Here is a 22262-nt window from a genome sequence, read left to right as displayed (position 1 = left end):
TTATGAGGAACTTAGAAATTACCCTATTTTGAATTACATTTTAATACTTTTAATCATGAACTGCATTAAAAGTTGTTGTTAAAACGACTAAGACCGTTTGGTAATATCGTTTTGGATAAACATTTTACTCTTCTAGAACCTATTAAAGAATGTTATGTCAACTCAAGTAATACAGCGGTAAGTGAATTTAAATAATATTTGTTCACCAATTTATGCATTTCTTAAGCTTTGAAATATATTCGGCTTTCAATTGCTTTCGGAACCTGAAATTTAATTATTTTATGTTTCCACACAAAAGGTAAAATTATTTATTCGGTGCGATGCAGACAAATATTTAAGATTCCTACAATACCATACTAAACAGAAAATGGGGTTTTTGTAGCATTAAATGCTATTAAAAATATTATTCCAGGGCTTAACAAATATATTAATTTAAAAAAAAACGTCAAGATCTTGTTTCTTTATTCAAAGTTAGATAGTCAAAAAACTAACAATTTTCTGCTCCTTAGAACTTAACTCCTCAAATTGTAAAAGTGTATCAAATGACATACGACTTCAAATAGCGATGTGTTACTGAATCAAAAACTTTCTTCATTAACAAGTTTAAAAATCTTTTATTTGGTGGTTGTTTTACTTTAAACTACAATAATGAAATGATTAGATAAATATTCCAGCAATCAATCATTTAATCAATTAATGTGTTTCTTTAAGTTGCAATTATAATTTTTGTCATTTAGATTTTTAATAAAATTTAAAAAAAAACTTTGTTAAATTTTGGGTATATAAATTAAAATTATAAATATAAACAGAAAATTTAAAAATTTGTTTCTTTCTTAATAGAAATTTTTTTATAAACGCAAGTAAAAACCCAATTCTCTTGATTTGACTAATTTTAATGCATACCCATGCACTTCTGAGAAAAAAAAAACAACATTAAGGGGGCAAATGTCAATTTGAAAACTTCCCAGCTATAATTTAAGTTATTATGAGGACCTACTAATCATATTTATGGATGCCCATAAATAAATGATTATTATATGTCAGCATACTGTACTTATCAAGAAGTGCGTTGCCCTGGTTGGAAAACCCCCCGGCAACAAGGTCCCAGTCTAAGTGGAACTTTCACCGTCACCGACGACCCTCGCTACAATCTATTACTATTACTACCTTATTACATTGCCAAGGTGTTTTGATAAGACCGCAGACTGTGTGTGTATTGGCCATGTATCTTAGTCAAGAGCAGCACACAGTCTGTGGCTAGCAGTGACTCACAGAGTCCGAAACAATTATGTTGAAATTCGTAATGTCTTGGAGGCGGCGGCGCCATGGAACTATAAAAGCCAACTCTTAAAGTCTGACGTCCATTGATAAAAAAAAATATATATTTCTGAATTCCTGGCGCGCCTTGCCGCCGCTTACGCAAAACTCCTGCAAAATCCCGAGTCCGAGCCCGAAACCAAGCTACTCTCTCACCCCCTATTTAAATTCGACTCGAAGAGCGGCAGGGCAGTCGAGAACCTGGGAAAGCCGAGTAAGAGTCAACCTGAGCCGATCCGAAGCGCCGATCCTCGATTTTTGAAGCGCGTATAAAAGCTAAGCGGTCTCGTGTGAGCTTTCATTGTGCGCTCGCCACTCGTGAATATCAGGTAACGTCGATCGGACGGGTTCATACGCAGCCAGTATTCGAATTGCCCGCCAAAACAAAAAAAAACACGTATACGTAGTGTTGCAGCCAGGAGGAAAATTGTTAGGTCACCATCATAGTGCTCTAATCAAAACTGTGATCCTAGAACGGAATTAAAATGAGTTCAAAGGTGAGTTGACGTTAATTAAATTAATTAATTAATTTAAACCATTGAAGAAATCGCTTGATTTTAATGCTAGCTATGATTATTCAGAATATTTAAGAATGTTTTACAGTTTTTTAAAACCATAGACATAATGTTTGTTTAAATAGTTTTATATGTGATCTATAGAAATCATTCAGTTTAATTTTTTACAAAGCTGTCAAAAACATAAAACCCCATTTCGTAATTATGTTTCAATATCATATTTGATACCAAGACTATTAATAGTCTAAACTGACCTTAATGGAGTTGCCAAAGTAATAATAATAATATTTATATATTGATTTTATACAAAAAATTTAAAAATTCTAAGAAAACTCCACTTTAATTACTTAAATTTGCTTGCCGAATACAAAAGTGGGTGTGTACAATTAACAGGCTGTCAGCTAAAAATATCAATATAAACAAATGCGCTTTTGTTCACCACTGGCTCAAGCATAATGCTAATGCCCGAATCGATTCAAATTTATATTGGAGCGAGTGGTGAACAGAGTGTCACCGCAAAATGCGGAAATGCCTACCTGCGAGGCGCATTACATAATTTCCACTCCAGCTCTGCTTCTGCTCTGTAATGTCGGGGAAGTTTCGGTCATTAAAAGCGGCAATTAAATTTCACCATTTGGCCGCGTCGACTTGCAAATGCGCTCCAGTTTATGTTTCGATCTTGACTCGATATTGACCCAATTAATGGCCGCATAATCGAGTGCGTGGGAGTCGGCGACGTCATCCCGACATCCCGGCTGTCGTCAGCCAAAGTGGTTTATCCACATTCGGCCCAAAGGTCCACATAAAAGCGATCCAGATTCGGATTCGGGTTCAGATCGGATGGCAGAGCAGAGTGCAGCCGGTTAGAGGATCGTTGTAACACTTATGCGATAAATTCTGAGCGTCAGCGATTTATAATTAGTTGCCGGAGGCCGGTTGGGTGTTTAATTTGGAACCCCTTACTCACAGTTGTTTTATTTGCTCCTCCCTTGCAGTTCAATCTGTGCCGCTGGACGCTGCTGGTCCTCGGAGTCTGCTGCCTGCTGGGCAGCTCATCGGGCAGCTACTGCTCGCTGGAGGGGATGAAGAAGTTCGCGATGGAGGCGTGTGAGCACCTGTTCCAGCAGGACGAAGCCTCCAGCCGCGACAGGAGGTCCATCGAGTACCCACATCACCATCTAAACCGACTGGGATGTAAGTATCTACTAGATCTTTAAGCATATTTAGCTATTAATATTTGATTTCATTAAAACTTTTGAAAGTTAATCCACTTAGACAGTATAGTCTATAGATCTGTAAGGAAAAGAACAGGCAATTAAATTAGCAACTAAATAAGGTCAGAGTGTCAGTCAACCTGACAATTGCATTCGGAACTGCACACAGAAAACACGTTTTTAAAGTGTGTAGATTGGAATTAATATGCGCATTTGCATAAAGCAGTTCCGATGCAACAGTTAACCGATTTCAAGGCGCAGGTTCAAGATCGATTTGCTCACTCACTCACTCGTTTCCCCCTTTTTCCGACTTATTTCAGACGGCAAAACGCACAACAAGCACCATTCAATCAGCCGGAGCACTTACCCAAAGGGTGGCTATCTGAAGGTGACGCGGGAGCACTTCAATCGCCTCAGCGAACTGGACATCTTCCCGCGCTACAAGCCCAATAAGCTGCACCACGACAAGAAGCAGCGATTCAAGCGGGATCACTCGGGCCGGAGCTACAACAACATCCCCTACTGCTGCTACAACCAGTGCGAGGAGGAATTCTTCTGCTAGAAGAGCTCCAGCGTTGTCCTAACTCCGTCCATAGTTTAAGTTAGGCCTAGGTCATAGATGTACATTCTACAAGTCGCGCTCACTCTTATAGAGTACCTTATTTGTGCCCACTGCAGGGGGCACAAGTTCATATACAGTATTTATACACCTAGATACCATGTGAATAAACAATCGAATATGGCAATTGATTCTCTTAATCGAAAGTAGTTTTTATAGAGGTTAGATCGTTAAAACATATACAACTATTACAAAAATTATCAAGAGATTCTCACAGCTCATTCTGCTTGGATGATATGTATCTTAAATTTAGGCTTGAAAAGCTCGAAAGAGATCATTACTATTTTAAAAACAATGGTTTTGACTGGCTGACAAAGCTTACTCTATAGCAAACTGGGAATCACAAGATAGTTAACAAAATATTATTTTCAAACTAAAACACATAGAATTTCGAGGGACCAGGAACTACAAAATCAAACTTCTATTCCTTTCGAGAAATCACTAATCAAACCTAATTAGCGGAAACGCAACACTCTTGATTGGTAAATAAACGTAAGGTCCCATTAGAGGATGATCTTAAATGGAACTAATATAGTAAGCGCCCTTGCAAACAGAGCATTTGTACTTGCGGCAGTTGTCGCTAATCGGCTCCAGAGACTGAAAGTACTTGGATACCACCAACAAGATATCCTTGCGGCAGCTCTGCAGGAAGTCCTCTCCAAAACGGTCGAAGGTTGTGACGCAGTGCATCAGAATGCGATAGAGAACCGTCTCTGTGGACACGAACGTGTTCAGCGTGCGATCAATGGAGTCCACGTTCTGATCCACAAAAGTGCGAGTCATTTCCATAAGCAACTGCACTGCCTGCTCGCTGAAGTATCTGGCCATGGCCTCCAACACGTCGGTAAAACTGGCCACATTTCCGATGTGCTGCACAAACTTGCCGCCGAACTTCTCGGCAAGCATCTCCAGATTGACGAGCATCTGACCGCCTCTACCCATACTCACAATTTGGGGCAGCAAGGTGGTGGCCACTGCGAGTCCCTGACTCAGATGTGAGTTGATGTTGTGCAGGCTGAGGAGTACCTCCTTAAAGGGAATTTCGTTGAGCGTGCGCACAATATCGAATTGTCCAGATTCAGTGTGCAGCTTAACGGACTCCTGGGAGATGCGATCGAAGACTTTTCTGTAAAGACAGGATGGATTAGTTTAAGTTAAGGGTTAGGTAAAGGATGACGATACCTAGTTTGATTTCGAAGTGCTCGTCTCAAGGACGATCCATTGGTGGCTTTGGAAGCTATGCGCATGTTGTTGATGGAATGCGTAAAGATGACCAGGTGCGAGGCCATCTGCAGCATGTCCAAGCTGTTTAAGGCCTGATCATCGCCAATTTTCTAAAGAGAAGACAAAAATGAACTTAAGAGGAGCTCTATTCGATGCAACCAACTTACCAAATACAAATCGTAAACACCATTGACCACACCCGTTCCCGCGATGACCACTGAAGCTCCATTTATGCCCTTGACGGCCAACTGGGCAGCGGGATTAACTTTGTAGCCAGCACCTGCTGCCGTGGCCAGGGCTTTAGTGGCTCCGGTAGCGCCCAGACCAACCACTCCGCCCGCCACGCCCAACCAGGAGCTGCGCGCCTCACCATCCGTAATGGAGGTGGACTGGCCATGCCTGCGGCGATCGATGAGATGGGAGGCCGAGCGCAGGGTGCTGTAGACGCCGGTGGCCACGCCCACAGCGGTGGCGCCAATGACCAAGGGAGCGGCCAGGGGCACGGCCAGAGCGGCAGCCACCGGAACACTGGCCACCAGGCCGCCCACAGTAGCCACTTTGTCACCGGCATTGAGCAATCTGTACCTGCCACGCGCTGCAGGCGTCGGATGAACCATTAAGTGGACACTCGTTTCATCGCCGTCGGTGTGGAAGGTGTAGACTCCCTGGCTGGGGGCAATCATCAGGCCCTTGGGCAAGGTGTTCCGGAAGACGTACTGCTGCCAATTGGAGTACACCCGGGCGTTCTCGTCCACGAAGATCATGCAGCAGGCGGCGCTATTCTCGCCCTTCATGCAGCGCCGCGTGCGGAAAACCGGATGACAGCTGTAGTTGGTGGACTGCAAGGCCAGTTCCGGGTCCGCTTCCTGCGTGACCAGCACGTAGATGATGGCGGACAGCAGTGTGCCATTGGTGTAGCGCCGCTGCTGCCAGATATTCCGGAAAAGTTGGTCCCGCTTTCGTTGCACTAATCTGATATTTCCGGCGTCTTCCCCGCAAATGATGTTTTCTATCTTCTGCTTGAGCACATCTCCCTGGTCGGGGGCTAATCTGAAGTGTTTCGTTTACATAAATTAAACTACATTACTTAGACAATTGCATAACATACGAATCCCAAATAATTTCCGAACGTAGCCCGCTGCTTAAGCCGAAATCCCTTTGCACTTCGTAGGCCGTGCGGGAAATAGGCTTTTCCTCTGCATTTTCCATATCCCAGGATGGCCAATTCCAGGCTAAGCCCACTATGATTACATGTAACTCAGGCGGAGGACATTTAATTTGATTCAGAAGCTGTAGTTTGGTGGCAAATCAATGTTAAAATGTAACTTTCGTTTCCATGACAATTCAATAAAGCTGGCGCCAAATCAGAGATGTGCAGTGAGCGATTGTCAAAGTATCGATGGGGCCTATCGATGTTTGAAAGCTTCACGATAAAATATTGTTGATCGGCGCGAAATTCGAATTTTTAATAGGAACGAATAAGCAATTAGCATCTCATTTATTTGTATGATAAATTTTAATTATATAAAAGAATCCTGTAATAATTCCGAATCCCATGAAACAAATACTTTAAATATGGTAGGGTTTTATTTATTTATTACACACTTAAAAGTTAGTCATTGTAAAACATTGCTAAGGCCACAGTTAAGTCTGTTAAAGAGTTGGGCAGGCTAAATGGCCACTGGCAAGCGATTTTCGTGGCTAAAAATCATCAACAAGATTAGTTAACAACGAATTAAAAGATAAAATGAACGTAAATACACGTGTTGCATTGAAGTTGTGAGTCTATCAGTTGGTTAACAATAAAAACGTTTGTTTTTTTTTACAAAATTCGAAACACTTGAAACTGGCCTGCCATCGAATTCGCGTCCAATGGAGTCCTAGGACCAGCCGCCCGTGAGCTTGTGGAAGAGCTCCTCGTTGAGGGTCTGGTTGTTGTCCTTGGAGCGCATCGACATGAAGATGTAGCCGCCGATAAACTCGTGCACCACCTTGCAGTCGGCAGAGTGGCAGGAGAAGACCACGTTCTCGTCCTCGAACTGGACCATCATGCACTTAATGTTCCAGTTGACATTCCAGGCCTTCATGGTGTTGTAGCGCCAGGTCTTGATGTGATCCCCAGAGCTCAAATCCATGCGCATGATGCGGTTGTGGGCCACGCCCAGCAGCTCCTCTTTCCGATGCCCGTCGAACTTGATGATGAACAGCGAGACTCCGAAGTCGGGCAGTGATCGCCAGGCCTGTATGTACTTTAGCTTGGAGTCCAGAGGATTGAGTTCCCGAACATTGGCGTGTGCCTCGAGGATTCGCTGCACTGCCTTGTTGGACAGTCTCCGAAGGAGCTTGGGCGATAGGTAGTCGCCGGCTTCCACGGAGCGCGGATCGATGTTGACATGCACGCCGTGTACGGGTCGCTGCATCTGCAGCAGCGAGAGTATGCCATCCACCTCACTCTCGTACGAGCTGTCCGCCAGGGATCTTCCCTTGGCCGCCAACCGGCAGGCGACCATCCACTTGGCGTACTGCTGCTCGTTCTCGCAGCGCACCCACACCTCGCTGTTGGGCCCGTGCCCATTGCTCGGGGACACCTCCAACCGGATGGCGTACTTGCCCTGCGAGAGGTTCACATCCGGGGTGACCTCGCAGCCCTTCAGGTTGATGCTGATGGCAGGAGCCGCACGGCGCGACTCCTCGGCGCTCTTGAACAAATGCAAATGCAGGTCGCGATATGTGAAATAGTATCGCTTGTAGCCGCGCAGCGTGAACCGCTGCGGTTTCAGATACCGCAGGTAGTCGGAGAGCTCGGGGATGCGTGTGATGTTCATGTGATCTGCGCCACCATTCGGCCCCTCCAGTGTGATCTGCAGCTCCTTGAGGGCCGAATCAATCTCGTCGTCGTTATCGTTCTCCTGGCTGGACGTCTCAATGCCCGAGTCCACGGCTCCACCTTGGGGCGTGGCGTCCACGTGATGGTTGACCTGGAACTGCAGGGCGGCGAACATCAGGCTCTCCTCCTCGGTGCAGTCCAGCTCCTCGTTGAGAACACTCCACTTGGCCTGCTCGTACAGCTGGTTGATGCGCACCTGGTCGCACCTGGGATTCAGGTCGAAGAAGGTGAAGTACTTGAAGCGCAGGCACAGCGTGTCGTACTCCCGGATGCCCTGCTCCATGATGGACAGCGACGAGTCCAGCCAGCCCACATTGAGGCGGGCCTTCTCCACCAGCGACTTGGGGCGCAGCTGCAGGGCCCGCACATCCGAGCAGGGCGTGGGCGGTGAGCTGGCCAGGTTCTCCTGGAAGTCGCCCAGGCTGGAGGAGGACGAATCATAGGTGGCATAGCCCAGCTGGCTCTGCTTCCAGGTGCCCGGCGATGGGGAGGCTGTGGCCGCCACAGGCGAGCGTCCCCTGTGATTGTGCGGCGAGAGGGGGGCGCAGAAGAAGGATCCCGGGGCGGAGGGCTTGTCCAGGCTGCCAGTGCTGCCGTCATCTCCGTGGAACGAGGTGCTGATGGGCACAAACGAGTTGGTGTCTGCGGCCGGCTGCAAGTAGGAGGTGCCATCCGGCTCGGCGATGGCCACTCGCTTCTGGTGCGGCACCTGGGCGAAGTTGCGCTTCAGGTGGTCCGCCTCGAGGGGCTTGCACAGGGAGAGCTCCTCCGGGTGGCGGATGTCCAGCTGCTTGCAGAGATTGACCACCGCCGCGAAGGTCTTCACGGAGTAGTCCACGCGGCAGTCCAGATACCGCAGATCCGGCAGCTGCACCCGCAGTATCTTGTGCATGGGCGTGAAGTGCAGCAGGCTGTCCGCCTGGACACCACACTGGTCCAGGGTCAGCCGCGTCCTGCTCAGCCACACGTTCCTGGCCGGCCACCAGAGGGCGTGGTCCGACCAGTCCTTGGGGTTCTCCGGATCCACCAGCTGCAGCATGATGCCCCCAATGTGCTGGTCACCGCGCACGCGCATCTCCTTCTCCAGCGCCAGATCCGTGATGAAGATCCGCAGCTTCCACGAGTTCTCGCCGACGTGGATCATGGTTCGTTCTGTGGTGATGTCACCTGTGCTACTTTCTGCTTCTGCTGCTCTGGCCTTTCTAGGTCGTCCTTGGCGGAGCGCCCACTGTAGAATCGACAGTTTTCCACCGATCGCCGCCCAGATGGTCGTCTAATTCGCATTTCCCGCACTGTGACGCAATCCACGGGTCGCAAATCTATTGCGATCGCGTTGCCTGGGCCGCAATGTTTCCGGATCCGGGCGATTGCATCGGTTCGATAAACTTGCGTAAATAGAGCAATTAAAGAAAATTTAGTCCATTGAAAAAGAAAGCGCCGCAGCGAACTCGTTGGGCAGTGTGACCAGAGCGGGCTTAGAACAAAAAACAGCAGATGTTGTTGTCCGATTATCTGGAATTTGCCATGATCGGCAAAACCAAATTTTGGCGCGCACGAATTTGAAATTAAAAATTAGTGGATTTGTTTTTAATGGTATTTCACTTTTATTTTTATGGATATTGTAACCTGTAAATCATGATCTGGAGTAATATTCTACTTGATCCGATCTATAACAATACAATGAGGCTCATGGCTCAAAACAAATTTAATTTTAAGTTAACTTAAAATACTACTACTGCGAAAAACTTGTTAAGCTACTTAAGCTGAACCTGATTAAGCTGAAAAATGTTTAATAAATCAAGAAGATCATAGCTCCATGTATGAGCCTAGTTACTGATATGTGACTTAAAAATAGGTAGGGAACTGTGACTTCACTAAGAGCAGGGCTCTATTGTTTACACACATTTTTCGTCATACTGTCGAGGTAGTTAGTTTAGTACCACATGACCTAGAACGCTTGTTTGAAAAATTTCCGTCAGGAATTAATCTGCAACCTCTGATGCCTGTTGCCCGATGGGCTCAAGGTAATCAAATTGAATTCAGTTAATTTGAGTTCAATTGGTAAGTGGCCAAATTGGACGGAGGCACGCAAGGTAGGCCCTATAAAAGCGCTTGTTTTGGATACGGCTAAAAGCATACGATCGATGGGACACTCCAGTTTTCGCCTGGCCATGTGGAACACCTCGCTGATGGTTGCACTGATCTGCGCCGCCTGTTACCAAGTGGATGGACTGCCCCATCCGCCGGCCACCTCGTCAGCTCCCATGGTGGAAAAGGCCTACGACGACAAGTTCGACAATGTGGATCTGGACGAGATCCTCAACCAAGAGCGGCTGCTGATCAACTACATCAAGTGCCTGGAGGGTGCGGGTCCCTGCACTCCCGATGCGAAGATGCTGAAGGGTAAGTCCAAGTCGCAGTGCAGCAATATTGTTGGGGATTACTCAAAAAAACCTTTGCAGAAATTCTTCCCGACGCAATCCAAACCGATTGCACCAAATGCACGGAGAAGCAGAGATATGGAGCTGAAAAGGTAACCCGTCATCTCATCGACAACCGACCCTCAGATTGGGAGCGCCTGGAGAAGATCTACGATCCCGAGGGTGTCTACCGCATGAAATACGAGGAGTTGAAAGCCAAACTACTCAATGAGCAGCGCTGATTAACCTATAATGTAGGTCTTTACTTTAGTGTTTATTTTACTTCAATTACCAAATAAACTGCAAAGAAGCTTCACCTTTTGGCCTTTTGAAAAATTCGGCATTAACAAGTTGGTCAACATTTTTTTTTTTGTGTAGGTATAAAAATATATAGTACTTTTGTCAAAAGGATTTTAACCAAGAGTTTAAGGTCCAGTGTTAATACTATTATTATACAAGGATAATATTTCGAGTATCAGAAAGCTTTTTTTTTAAATATATTTTTTATGGTATAATTTAATGTCTGATATGCATTTATATTTTTATACAATATATTTTTATATATTTTATATGTCATTCATGCTATAATGTTTATAAGAATGTGACGAGGATAACTGGGATAACTTAACATAAGATTTTATTTTACAAAATATATATCTTTATTTTGCATATTTTAAAATAACATAGATGTCACGCGGATAACTTTACTTTAGATTTCATTTTTAAAAAAATATTTTTTATTCGATAATAAGAAAATGTTTTAGTTTATAAGAAATGTTAATTTGATGGCGGTTTGAAAACAGATTGTGTAAAAGAGATAAGTTGACGTCTTAACTGTTTTTTTTTTGTATCCAACTAAGTGCCCGATTCCCCCATCGATAGACTGGCAATCGGTGGCGTCATGGCAACCAGTTCCAGGGTCTCCCGAATCCAGAATTAACCCCAACAACCAAGAACGCAGCAGTCGGCGAGCAAACAATAAACAAACATCAAACATCAGGCGTAACCACAGCAGCAGGCACTTGGTTTTCAGTTATATTTCGACATCGCCTCGCACCGGCTCTCCATCGTTCCCACACACACTAACTAAACATCCTCCGAAAATTAGCAGCTTCATCACCAGTTACCTCAGTGATATCCTCCGGAGCAGCGGCAGGAACTTAGATGGTATCGCCGCGCAAGCCGGCATCGTCCTACGGCCCAAGAGCACCCCGCTTGGAAGCGAACAATCTGATGGCGTGAGTAGAGGTCACCTTTTGGGAAAGCATCCCCATTAAATCCCCCCCTCCCCCCTTTTAAAACCCCATTTTTAGAGCGTCGGCAAAGAGCTGTGAGAGCCTGTTCTCGGCCAGCTCCCGAGAATCGGCCAGTTTGATCTACCAGCGGAGCAAACCGGTTCCCCAAAAACGCGGCGGATTGAAGGGCTCCGGAAATAGCAGCAGCCAGCCGGCGATGGCGTTCCACAACCACAGCGAGATCCACCAGCGGGTCGAGTCCGCCAGGAAGCTGCGCGCCAAGACCTTCCAGAACCAACTGGCCGATGCCCATGCGGAGATCGCCAATCTGGCGCACGAGAACCGCATGCTGCGCACCCTCCACAAGCGTCACACCACGGCGCTGAACAAGTACGAGTCCAACAACGCGGAGCTGCCGCAGTTGCTCCACTCCCATGCCGAGGAGCTGCGCGTTTGGCAGACCAAGTACCGCAATCTGCAGGCCGTCACCAAGGATCTGGAGCTCAAGCTGAAGCAGAAGGAGGCCATCATCCTGTCGCTGAGCGATCAGAACAAGCACTACAGCCAGCTCAACAAGGATAAGTATGTGATCAGTTCAAATCACAAATCACTAGGCTTTTGAACAACTTATTAAAGTGCCTAAAAGTATGCAGTGAAAAATTAAACGTCGTCTTTCGGAATGAATCCATCGGACTTTCGAACTCAAAATATATTGTTGCATACTTTCTGACATTTATTTTTAAAGTGATTTCAAAACAATAGTGTCTTCCGTTACAGTGGATAGATTTATCTGGATTTTCTAACAATTAAGAATATTTATAGTTAGCATGACCTAACTTATTTCAGATACACAAATTTCTTTTGTTTTGCGAATTTTTATTTTGGTATATTTTAAAAACTTTTTGTTTATTTACTTTTAATTTTAAAATAAGAAATGTATGTTGTTACTTGATTTAAGGCCATTTGGTATTGAAATACCCATTAAAACTATATACCTAATGCTATCAAATCAGAACAATACCAATAAGACACTATCAAAAACAAAAATGTTACATTAATGATATTTACCCTTTATCCGTATCATTATAAACGTTAAATACTTAACTTTCACTGAAATTTATATTGCCATTTCCCATTTTTTTAATGAACAGATAATTGCAGTTCAATTCCACGTTTTTTTGTTATATCTTAGTTAAGTTATTAGGTAATATTAATTCACATATTTTTTTTCCAGGAACCTCGACGAACGTCAGAAGCTTCAGGAGAAGCTAAAGTCACTAGAGCAGCGTCTGGAGGACAAGGACAACGACATGAAGCTGATGGCCCGCAAGGTGCAGCTGGAGTCCAAGAACTTCCGCCAGCAGCTGCTCAACGAGCAGAAGAAGGGCAAGGAGGTGATGCTGAAGCTGGAGAAGGCCAAGCTCGAGATCAGTGGCTATCGGAAGCTGGAGGAGTACACTGTGCGTTTAGCTGGGATATATATGAAATCGGATGCTGTTCAATCTTACTCCTTCCCAATTCCTTAGCTCGGCACCGACAAAGTGAACCCCATGTCCGCTGGCAGACGCACCAAGCTGAGCGGCGTCGCCGAGGAGCCGGACAAGATCGACAAGCTGGAGAAGTCGCTGGAGATGCTGGACAAGGCCATCGAGAAGAACAGCCAGAGCGAGTTCAACGCCCTGACCGATGTGCTGGAGTCGGATTCGTTCTACGACTTCGAGAAGGACAGTGCGGAGGACAAGAGTGGGCCGAGTACTCCGCCCAGTCAAATGGAGCGACAGGCGGGAGGGCGTGGCGGTAAGCTCGTCCTGCCGCCGGCCACCAACAAGGCCAAGATGGGACAGAACCCCAGCCGTTCCGCTCTGAGCCAGGTGCTCTCGGCCCAGGGAAAGATACCAGTGTCCTCGGTCAGAGCTGGTCGATCCCGACTGGGCAGTGGAGCTCTCAAAACGGAGAGTGTGCAGGCCAGCAAGCGTCGTGATCCGGAGACCCTGTCCAAAATGGCATCTGCCGAGGCCAAGAAGAAACAGCAATCGCTGAAATCCCTGGAGTACGAGTACGAGGATGACTATGAGCCGGCTGGCGACGACGATGATGAGCAGGATGCCTACGGCCTGATGAACAAGATGTGCGAGGAGGGCGACGAGCCGGAAGAGGACAGCGAGGAGAATGCGAACGAAGCCAGTCTGGTGAAATACGCCGCCTATCTGGACGCCAAGAGCAGCGAGGGCGATCTGTTGGAGGAGTCGCTGGAGGATGACGAGGCAACGGATGGTCAGCACACGCAGCGCAGCGACGAGGAGGTTAGTACTCGCCTCTATAATCCACTTCTGGTGTTAATTCTCATAAACCCTATCCCAGTCCCAGGACAACGGAGTGCGTGCGCCGCGTCTCAAGGAGAACATGTCCAGCCTGCGGAAGCAGATCTCGGATGACTACAAGGAGCGCGAGAGCTTCCTGAAGACGTTCTGCCGGCAGGCGAGCAACAGCAACATGCGCGACGATCCGGCACCCAAGAAGCGGAACAGCATCGCCGGCGGAGCGGCGGCCAGCAGCCACATGACCGGCAGCCGCAAGCACGCCCTCTTGGCCGCTCTGAAGACGATCGACGACAACAACAAGAGCCAGGACTAGAGCACACCACGTTAGTTCCACCCATGTCCAGTTCAAGTTAGTCCCTAAGCGGTGTTGAGTTACATATATATATATATATATTTTTCAAGCTAAGACCGGTGCTTCCGGCCCAGCTGGAGCAGCTGCATCGGTCACTGGCCAACAGCAATGGGATCCAGCGGTTGGTGCAGTTGCTCCAGCGCCGGCAGCCCGGACGTTGAGTAAATTGTAATAAAAATTTAATTGTGTTGGCTATTCTATCGGAAGAAGTAAAGGGTTTGCAATCGGCTCCTTACATTAAAAACATTTTATTTTGTTTTACCTATATTTTATACAGCAAAATATCTAAGAATTGTCCAACAACTACTTTCCATACATACGATTTTTCAGTGATTTCACCAGCTTAAAAGCCCAATCAAGACGACTGCTTTCCCCGCATCTTGCTGATGGCCCGCGATACCTTCTTGCGCAGCTCTTTCTGGCGCCGCTCCTTCGAGGCCATCTTCTCGCGCTTCTTCTCGCGGTAGTTCTTCATCCGCTGCTTCATGTCCACGCGCTCGCGATGCCGCTTGTCCTTGTAGTTCGTCTCGATCATCTTCATCATCTTGGCCACCTTCTGTTCGTACGGTGAGTTTACCACAGCCACGCGTTCCAGAGCCGCCTTGGGCTCCTCCGGGCCCAGCTTGGGCTTGTCCTTGTACGGCAGCGCCCTTTGCAGCGCCTTGGGTATTTTGAGAGGACGGAAGATCTTCTTCTTGCGCACGACCTCCGTATACATGCTGTCCGGCTGGGCGTCATTCTGCACGGCCCGCTCCCGCTTGAGCTGGCCAAGCGTCTTCATGCCCTGCCACTGGCTCTTCTGCTCCAGCGGCAGAAGGAGCGAGGTCACTGGAGCATAGAAACGGGGCACCTCCACGCGGAACCAGGTGCGACAGAAGACGATGTCGCTCAGCAGGATCTTGTCCTCGAAGGTGGCGCGGTAGGAACCCTCGGGCGTGTGGTGAGCCTTCTTGATCTGCCCCCGTATTCCGGAGACCGTCTTAATCTTGGCGCCCTCGAACTTGGCCACCTCCAGCGAGGAGTTGAACATGTCCTTTACAAAGGCCGTCTTCTTGTAGATCTTGAACGGATGTCCCACCAGCTTGAGCTTCTTCATGATCTGCGAGGACTTGTCCAGCTCGGTGACGCAGCCAGTGGCCGCTATGCGGAAGCCCAGTCGACGCATCTCCTCCTGGTCCTGGCGCACGGTCTGCAGGGCTAGGAAACCGGTGTTTTGAGGGGTAATCGGACCCCAGAAAGTCATGCTGCAGGTGACGTGGTTGGGTGTGTACTTGAGGTAGCGCTGACGGAAGTTGTCCTCCACCTTGGCATAGATGGCCACTGTTTGGAAGCGGCGCCAGCCCATCGATATGATCAGAGGATCTCCAGTTTTGAGGATCTTCTTGTACCAGCGATGCTTCTTCACCTTGCAGTTGACATAGCCCACGTTCTCCTCGGTCAAGTTAAGGGCTCCAACTAGCACCGGATAGCTGGCATCGAAGTTCTCCACAAACTCGGCGGGGAGCTGTTTGAATCCCAAGCGGACGTACAAACCCGGTCGATAGCCCTCGATCTGAATGCGGAACTCATTGTCCAGGTGGGCAAACTCGCTTTTGTTTAGCTCGCTCTGGCGCTGAGCCTCCGCCTTGAGGTCCTCGTAGAACGAGTGGTCCCCGGTGATGCGACCAGTGTCCTCCTCGCCCTTTGCCTCGCCACTGTTGTCGTACTCCGCATCGAACTTGGCCTTCAACTTTAGTTTTTTCGACATAAGCTCTGCTTTGGTTAGGTTTTCCTCCTCCACGCGGGTCAGTTTGCGTTTGGCTGCGGCGGATTCCTCGGGTTTCGCACTCTCGTCATTCGATTCCCCGCCATCTTCTGTTTTGGGCTTGCCGCTGTGTTGCTCGCCCGTCTCCAGATCCTCAAAGTCGCCGTACACCTCACTTTCGGCATCACTCATGTCGTCCATCTTCAGCAGATTCTCTGCATCCTCGCTGGCCTTCCACTTGCCGGTTACGAAGCAGTTCTTGATCAGCTCCTTGTTTTCCTCCGCCAACCAATCGCGCGTGGCATCTAAAAAAGGGGAAGTCTTATATGTAGTTATGTTGAAAGGAGAATCGTTCGGCTACTTACCACCCTGATACTCAAAGAAACACCGCTCGTCCTTGTCCCGGATGTCCTTGTCGGATTGCTGTTGGGTCTGTTTCTTTGTCGCCACACGGAAGAGGCCTCCCAGCTCCTCCTCAGAGTCTTCGTTGTCGTCTGCTTCCGCCTCCTGGCGGCTGCGTTCGCTCTGATTGAAGACACCGTAGACAAGGCGCATCAGGTTCTTGGACTCCGAATGGCGTTGGAGAAAGGCATCGCGCGCCTTCTGGGCCAGGTTTGTCTTCCAGCTCATGTTGCTGGCCAGAACACGGGCCTCCTCATCTTCCGAATCGGATTCGTGGCCCGTTTTCACATTTCCCAGACTTTGATACTCCTCGTCGCCCGAGGAAGCTGCATCGGAGTCTTCAGGATCCTCTTCCACCTCGCTATTTTCGCCACGCCAATCGTCCGCGTCGAACTCATCCTGCTCATCCTCACTGCCAGCAGCATCCAAACCAGAATCGTCTCCCTCTCCCTCCTCATCTTCATCGCTGCTTTCTTCCTCCTCCTCTTCGTCCTGATCGTTGCGGAAATCCTTGGACTTGATGGGCTGGCCATCCGAGAAGAGACGGAACTCCTGCTGCTCCATCTGCTCGTCGATGGTGGCTTTCTTGTCGATCAGCTTGCCAACCAGTTCCGCCTGCTCGGCTGCTTCTGCGGTCTGCTCCTGCTGCTTGTGCGAGTGCGAGCCCTGCAGTTCAATGTACACCGCATCCTTGTCGTAGACAATGCCACCCACACCCGACATGGGGGCGTAAAGCAAACGCTCCTTCTCCAGCAAACTACGCTTTTTTTCGGTGCCTGGAAGGGGACACGGATCGGGTATGGCGCTCAGTTCATCAATGCGGGCATCACCCAGTCCGGCAATGTGCACCATGTGCTCCTGCTTGAGCGGGACTCCCCGGACATAGCCGTAGAGGACAACCTCCCGATCGCACTTCGGATCTCGGCGCACGCGATCCGTGTTCGTGACATCCTCTAGACGATCTACCAGCAGGTAACTATGCGCCCCCCGCCACTGCAGCGGCCGGTACTTCATGACGGAGATGAAGCGTCCCAGGTTCTTGACCTCGTTCCGCAGGTACTCGCCATGGAGCAGGCCCGAAAGGTAGAAGAGCTTGGCGCCATCGTACACCTCGGTCCAGAAGCGGTGCTTCAGCTCCTTCTTGCGCTTCCTCAATTGCTTGGGGTTCTTGATCATGTCCAGGTGGGTCAGCACACCCATGATCTTGGGCATGCCGTGCACCTGACAGATGTTCAGGAACTCAAAGATCTCCATCTCGAAGCCGTAGCTCGCGTCGCAAAGAAGTAATACCAGATCGGCGCACTTGGCCACATCGATCATGGAGTTCACATCGTTGTTGCACTCCAGCAGGGTGATGCGGCGCTTCTTGGAGGTCACAATGGTGATGGGGCCCTTGATCTCGGTGACATTCGTGCGGGTGAAGCTCTTGATCAGGTCCTTGATCAACGTAGTCTTGCCCACTTTGGGCGGACCCACCACGGCAATCAGAACGGGTGGCGGTACGTCCGGAGTTTGGTCTACGACTGGGATATGCTGCTTCTTGGCCGTGATGTCCTCCTTGCGCCGGAAGTTCCTCTCTGCCCGCTGCGCCGAGTTGATGGCGAACGCCTTGGGATTCCTCTGCCTGGCGGTCAGCTCGGGATCCTTTTGGTTCGAGTCTTTCTTGGCCTTCAGCTTCTTCTTGTCCGCCTTCACGCCGGACTGGCGGGCGCGGTGCTGTTTTCGCTTGTCCTGACCGGCATCGTCGGCCATTGTTAGTTCGGTTAAACTGCCTAAATTATCAAATTTCTCGGTGTTTACGCGCTGCACGTGGAGGACAGTGTGACCGCATTGCACCTTTAAAATATTCCAAAGTCGATTCAAAAATATACTGAAATAATACAGATTATACTTTTGTGACTGTTTTTATTTTAACAAAGTAATAAAAATGTTGTCCTCAATAATGTTTTAACATATATTTTGTTATCTAGTTAAAATAATTGTAACTTTTTGCACCAGAACTGCCAAACATAAATAAACTAAATAAAACTTGACATCGTTTTTAATACTGTTATTAATTTGTCGACGTTACTTTCAACGCTATTGGTATTTTCCAAAGTGACATCACTAGCTAGGGAGCGAGTAGCAGCGTTTTGCGATGAGCGTTTTTATTGGTATTTCACACCATATACGGTCAATTTAATTTCGTGCTTGGTCGTGAGAGCTCGTGTTTAGTTTGACCGGCACAGAAAGCACGAAAATATATATAATTTTCGAAGATTTAAATGGTTTTAAACGTTAAATAAAACAAAATAACATTCAGACAAGGCAACCATATAACAAAAATAAATATTTTAATTTTCTGATGTTCCAACTGTCCATGGTCCTTATTTTATATATATAATACGCATCGTGTCGTGTTTTCAAAATTTTTCTCCGTGCGTGACTACAAAATATCTCGACGTACTCGTGCCGTGCCGTGCCGAAAAAAGAGTCACGCGCCCATCTCTAGAGTGGAAGCAATTTTTCGCAATTTGATATTAAATTTATTTGATCGGCTCGGCAAAATGTCGCGTTCGCAGGTCGGCAGGCCTTAAGCAGACGTCTTAAGTTCGATTCGATTTGCTTTGCAGCTGCACCCTTTCGCCTGCGCAGGGGAAAAGAAAAGCGAGGAAAGTGAAGAAAAGCGACCAGGGCCCTGGTGAAGCAGTGGTGACGAAGAAGTGGCGAAGGGGGAGGAGCTGTCTTTATAGGCGATCCAACACAAAAGCCAGGTAGCTAAAGGTAAATTCGGGGAAAGCTAACATTTTTCAGCCGGTGAATGGGCGGAGGGTGTGGTGGTGGCTCCTCGCAGAAGTGGCGGTGGGTTGGAGGACTGTGGGTGGTGGTGCTGCTGCCCCCTTTGCAAACCCTTCCTCCGCCGACCTTGCCCTTCTATCGATTTCCGAAAAATTGCATCAAGCCAGATGCATAGAAAATCACAGCTGAAGGTTAAACTTTTCTATAGGATCAGGGCCAAAATCAAACACCACCACCGACCGATTTTCTTTATTCTTTGTTCTTCACGAGACGAAAAAAAAATCGAAAATAAAGAACATATATACATATATAGCTAAAATGCGACTGGCATACGTTGTTTCTTGTAATATATTCTTAAAAAATCGCCATGGCCCAGGGCCATTTACCTTTGGTTTTGCAGGCATGGAGAGTCCTTGTGAATCGGAGAGCTCGCTGGACGGCGGCACCATGCTGCCCCCGAGTCCAGTTTCCCGGGAGCAGCTCCAGAAGAGGATCGAGTCGCTGACCCAGCAGAACAAGTGAGTCATCTACCGCTAACGTAATCCCGTTTACCCCAAACTCACTTGATTCTACGCTTCTAGGGTGCTGAAAGCCGAGCTGGACACCTTCAAGACCAAGTGCAAGGTGGTGCAGGAGGAGAATCGTTGTCTCAAACAGGCATCTGTAATCATTGTTAGTACTCTGAATATCTTATGCATAGAAAGACAAATATGAAATCGAGGGATAGTTTGAAAACTACAAGCACAATTTAGAAATCCCATTTATGTTTTCAGTCGTTGTTACATTTTTTTGTTACTTCGTTTTGTAGAACATTGTATGTGTTGCTTTAATTTCTTTAAATTTATATTGCCTAACATAAATGATTTAATGATCACACATATAAATTTATTACTTATACATTTTTTATTGGTATAGTAAAACATTGGAATAAATCAAAATATTTTCTTAATAATTTTTTAAATTTAAGTACTTTTTTGTAGTAAAAAGTACGAATATAGAGACAATAAGAAGAAAATAACTTCAAGATAGATTATTATAAGTTAAATTCATTCCACATCCCTTGTTTTTCCAACCAACAGCAAGCCAAAGCCGAGCAGGAGGAGGAATACATCTCCAACACACTTCTGAAGAAGATACAGGCGCTCAAAAAGGAGAAGGAGACGTTGGCGCATCACTACGAGCGCGAGGAGGAGTGCCTGACCAACGACCTCTCCCGCAAGCTTGACCAGCTGCGCCAGGAGAAGTGTAAGCTGGAGCAGACACTCGAGCAGGAGCAGGAGTGCCTCGTGAACAAGCTGATGCGCAAAATCGAGAAGCTCCAGGCGGAGACGGACAACAAGCAGACGAACCTTGAACAGCTGCGCCGCGAAATGGTCGAGCTGGAGAACACGCTAGAACAGGAGCAAGAGGCGCTCGTAAACAAGCTGTGGAAGCGCATGGACAAGCTGGAGACCGAAAAGCGTTCTCTACAGATCAAGCTGGATCAGCCCGTTTCCGATCCGACTACGCCACGAGACATCACGAACAATGCCCATGCGAACGGCGGCGACACGGCCACCAGTTTGAGTGCCCACATCCAGATTCTGCGCTCCGAGGTGCTCCGTTATCGCTCCGACCTAGCCGCCGCCCAGAAGGAGGCCACCATCAAGACGCAGCAGTATGCGCTGGAGGAGAAGTCCATACGCGAAGAAAACGCCCGTCTGCAGCGCAAGCTCAAGCAGGAGGTGGAGCGACGCGAGGCCCTGTGCCGGCACCTCTCCGAGTCGGAATCGTCGCTGGAAATGGACGAGGAACGCTTCTACAACGAGAGTCTGATGGCGGGCGGTTCCTCCGCCGCAGCGTCGGCGGCAGCGGCGGCCGCTGCATCGGCAGTCAGTGCCCAGCGTCAGCGCACAATCAGCAGTCCCGTCTCCCACAGTCCCTCGAGCAGCCGGCCCCTCAGTCCGGGCACGGCCGGCCAGAACCGCTGCTACGCCTGCGGCCAGTTGGTGGTGAGTCTGACATGCAATTTAATGACTTCCAGGAAGATAATATTGCATTTATTCTTTCAGAATCGTCGTGCCAGCGAGCGCTTCATCAAGCCAGCACTGCCAACGCCCATGCTGGGCCTCAACACTTCCGCACCAAATGTGCTGACCTCCACGAACCCGCTGCTCGGCATTTTGGGCAGCGGCAGCTCCTCTTCGGCGTCCGTGTCAGCTGGGAATGCCGCTGGCGGCTTTCTCTCGAACCTGGGCGGCGAACGCCTGAGCCTGGGCTCGATGCCTTCGGCGGGCAGCAGCGCCACCTTTTTGGCTGGCGGTGGAGGAGGAGGACTGCTGGCCCAGCTCACGGGCAACTCCAGTGCCTCGTCGTCGTCGTCCAATCTGATGAACATCAGCCTGAACAACTCGTCCAGCGGCAACATGGTCAACAGCAGCAGCAACTCCTCACTGTCGGCGTTCACGCCAACCAATCCGCCCAGCTCGGCGGCTACGGCCTTCATCCAACCGGCCAGTCCCATGGACACGTCCACCTGCAAGGATTAGGCGGTTTTGTTGCTCTACAACTGGGATACAGAAAGATTCATGACTTATTTTCACTCTCACACACTACACAAAAACACACTCTACTCATAAACACGCACGCATGCAAGCAGCCAGTTTAACGACAGTAAAAAACATAAGAAACACACAGAAACAAAAGATGAGGAAATAACTATCGTAAGCTTCTCCAAGGCGCGACTCAAAGTCGCCTCATTTATATATGGTTAATATGTATATGTATGTTCTATTTGATCAAAATCTCTTAAAAACCTTTCAATATCGGAATTCCTAGGCGAACGAATATTTAACGCTAATGTTTAAGATTTGAATGTTTTCTACTTTTGCTCGGTTCCAGTTAAAGTTAAGTGAAACAGCAGCTAATGAGGATATCGAAGATACGGAGGATTTGATGGATTTAGAGGAGCAGGACGGACAGGACACGCTAACCAGATCGTATGAATTTATAAAAACGGTGAATTCTATTCATGTCGAAACCATTTTCCCACAATTCCTTCGCAAGTGGGCCTAAAAATTTTGAAGTATGTTTATGTAAGCCAAGAAAAATAAAGTTCAACAATTTAAAATTAAACTGACTGCATATTTACTGTTTAAATTAAGAGATTATAAATTTATTTCCATAATTGCAAAATATTCAGATTTGACTACAGAATTTAAAGTTCTACAAAATTTAATGTTGAATATAGAAATT

At 47.8% G+C, this 22262-nt stretch overlaps 7 protein-coding genes across 10 annotated transcripts; 4 read left to right on the top strand and 3 right to left on the bottom strand.

Annotated features, from left to right (window-relative positions):
* Nucleotides 1-1479: 1479 nt before the first annotated feature.
* Nucleotides 1480-3805, top strand: LOC128257720 (uncharacterized). The gene is made up of 3 exons (XM_052988873.1): nt 1480-1814; nt 2828-3026; nt 3367-3805. The coding sequence occupies exons 1-3, from the start codon at nt 1803-1805 to the stop codon at nt 3606-3608; spliced, it is 453 nt and encodes a 150-aa protein (XP_052844833.1). The 5' UTR covers nt 1480-1802; the 3' UTR covers nt 3609-3805.
* A 141-nt stretch (nt 3806-3946) lies between these two features.
* LOC128257718 (uncharacterized) lies at nt 3947-6259 on the bottom strand. Its single transcript, XM_052988867.1, has 4 exons — nt 5998-6259; nt 5057-5939; nt 4848-4999; nt 3947-4791 (listed from the first exon to the last, which is right to left on the bottom strand). Exons 1-4 carry the CDS (start codon nt 6096-6098, stop codon nt 4182-4184), a joined length of 1746 nt encoding a protein of 581 aa, XP_052844827.1. The 5' UTR covers nt 6099-6259; the 3' UTR covers nt 3947-4181.
* A 209-nt stretch (nt 6260-6468) lies between these two features.
* On the bottom strand, nt 6469-9261 carry LOC128257716 (unc-112-related protein). The gene has a single exon (XM_052988865.1). It carries the CDS (start codon nt 8918-8920, stop codon nt 6770-6772), a length of 2151 nt encoding a protein of 716 aa, XP_052844825.1. The 5' UTR covers nt 8921-9261; the 3' UTR covers nt 6469-6769.
* A 636-nt stretch (nt 9262-9897) lies between these two features.
* LOC128257168 (putative odorant-binding protein A10) lies at nt 9898-10438 on the top strand. Its single transcript, XM_052988037.1, is given in 3 exon segments — nt 9898-10195; nt 10239-10309; nt 10344-10438. Coding segments are annotated over 3 exon segments (441 nt in total). The 5' UTR covers nt 9898-9920.
* A 713-nt stretch (nt 10439-11151) lies between these two features.
* On the top strand, nt 11152-14287 carry LOC128257717 (lebercilin). The gene is made up of 5 exons (XM_052988866.1): nt 11152-11434; nt 11510-12013; nt 12666-12891; nt 12958-13734; nt 13793-14287. The coding sequence occupies exons 1-5, from the start codon at nt 11361-11363 to the stop codon at nt 14063-14065; spliced, it is 1854 nt and encodes a 617-aa protein (XP_052844826.1). The 5' UTR covers nt 11152-11360; the 3' UTR covers nt 14066-14287.
* Nucleotides 14288-14333: 46 nt separating this feature from the next.
* LOC128257715 (ribosome biogenesis protein BMS1 homolog) lies at nt 14334-18103 on the bottom strand. Its single transcript, XM_052988864.1, has 2 exons — nt 16214-18103; nt 14334-16153 (listed from the first exon to the last, which is right to left on the bottom strand). Exons 1-2 carry the CDS (start codon nt 18000-18002, stop codon nt 14460-14462), a joined length of 3483 nt encoding a protein of 1160 aa, XP_052844824.1. The 5' UTR covers nt 18003-18103; the 3' UTR covers nt 14334-14459.
* Nucleotides 18104-18708: 605 nt separating this feature from the next.
* Nucleotides 18709-22142, top strand: LOC128257719 (coiled-coil domain-containing protein 6). Of its 4 annotated transcripts, none has more exons than XM_052988872.1 (5): nt 18709-19003; nt 19429-19546; nt 19610-19700; nt 20108-21019; nt 21080-22142. In XM_052988872.1, exons 2-5 carry the CDS (start codon nt 19431-19433, stop codon nt 21554-21556), a joined length of 1596 nt encoding a protein of 531 aa, XP_052844832.1. In that variant the 5' UTR covers nt 18709-19003; nt 19429-19430; the 3' UTR covers nt 21557-22142. The 4 variants fall into 4 exon arrangements, with proteins under 4 accessions (XP_052844832.1, XP_052844831.1, XP_052844829.1 ...); XM_052988871.1 differs by having other exon boundaries at nt 19405-19546; XM_052988869.1 differs by having other exon boundaries at nt 18709-19013.
* The last annotated feature ends 120 nt before the right edge of the window (nt 22143-22262 follow it).

This window comes from Drosophila gunungcola (genome assembly GCF_025200985.1).
Source record: "Drosophila gunungcola strain Sukarami chromosome 3L unlocalized genomic scaffold, Dgunungcola_SK_2 000002F, whole genome shotgun sequence".
In the NCBI taxonomy this organism is placed as follows: Eukaryota; Metazoa; Arthropoda; class Insecta; order Diptera; family Drosophilidae; genus Drosophila; species Drosophila gunungcola.
This window is presented reverse-complemented; position numbering and strand designations above follow the sequence as displayed.

Coding starts and splice junctions, on each gene's coding strand:
- LOC128257720 (XM_052988873.1), top strand. Junction 3,027..3,366: donor CCATCTAAACCGACTGGGAT/GTAAGTATCTAC, acceptor GACTTATTTCAG/ACGGCAAAACGCACAACAAG.
- LOC128257718 (XM_052988867.1), bottom strand. CDS start 6,098: ATGGAAAATGCAGAGGAAAAGCCTATTTCCCGCACGGCCTACGAAGTG. Junction 5,940..5,997: donor TCGGAAATTATTTGGGATTC/GTATGTTATGCA, acceptor GAAACACTTCAG/ATTAGCCCCCGACCAGGGAG. Junction 4,792..4,847: donor GCACTTCGAAATCAAACTAG/GTATCGTCATCC, acceptor CTGTCTTTACAG/AAAAGTCTTCGATCGCATCT.
- LOC128257716 (XM_052988865.1), bottom strand. CDS start 8,920: ATGATCCACGTCGGCGAGAACTCGTGGAAGCTGCGGATCTTCATCACG.
- LOC128257717 (XM_052988866.1), top strand. CDS start 11,361: ATGGTATCGCCGCGCAAGCCGGCATCGTCCTACGGCCCAAGAGCACCC. Junction 11,435..11,509: donor GAAGCGAACAATCTGATGGC/GTGAGTAGAGGT, acceptor CCCCATTTTTAG/AGCGTCGGCAAAGAGCTGTG. Junction 12,014..12,665: donor AGCCAGCTCAACAAGGATAA/GTATGTGATCAG, acceptor TTTTTTTTCCAG/GAACCTCGACGAACGTCAGA.
- LOC128257715 (XM_052988864.1), bottom strand. CDS start 18,002: ATGGCCGACGATGCCGGTCAGGACAAGCGAAAACAGCACCGCGCCCGC. Junction 16,154..16,213: donor TTTCTTTGAGTATCAGGGTG/GTAAGTAGCCGA, acceptor CCCCTTTTTTAG/ATGCCACGCGCGATTGGTTG.
- LOC128257719 (XM_052988872.1), top strand. CDS start 19,431: ATGGAGAGTCCTTGTGAATCGGAGAGCTCGCTGGACGGCGGCACCATG. Junction 19,547..19,609: donor TCGCTGACCCAGCAGAACAA/GTGAGTCATCTA, acceptor CTACGCTTCTAG/GGTGCTGAAAGCCGAGCTGG. Junction 19,701..20,107: donor AACAGGCATCTGTAATCATT/GTTAGTACTCTG, acceptor TCCAACCAACAG/CAAGCCAAAGCCGAGCAGGA.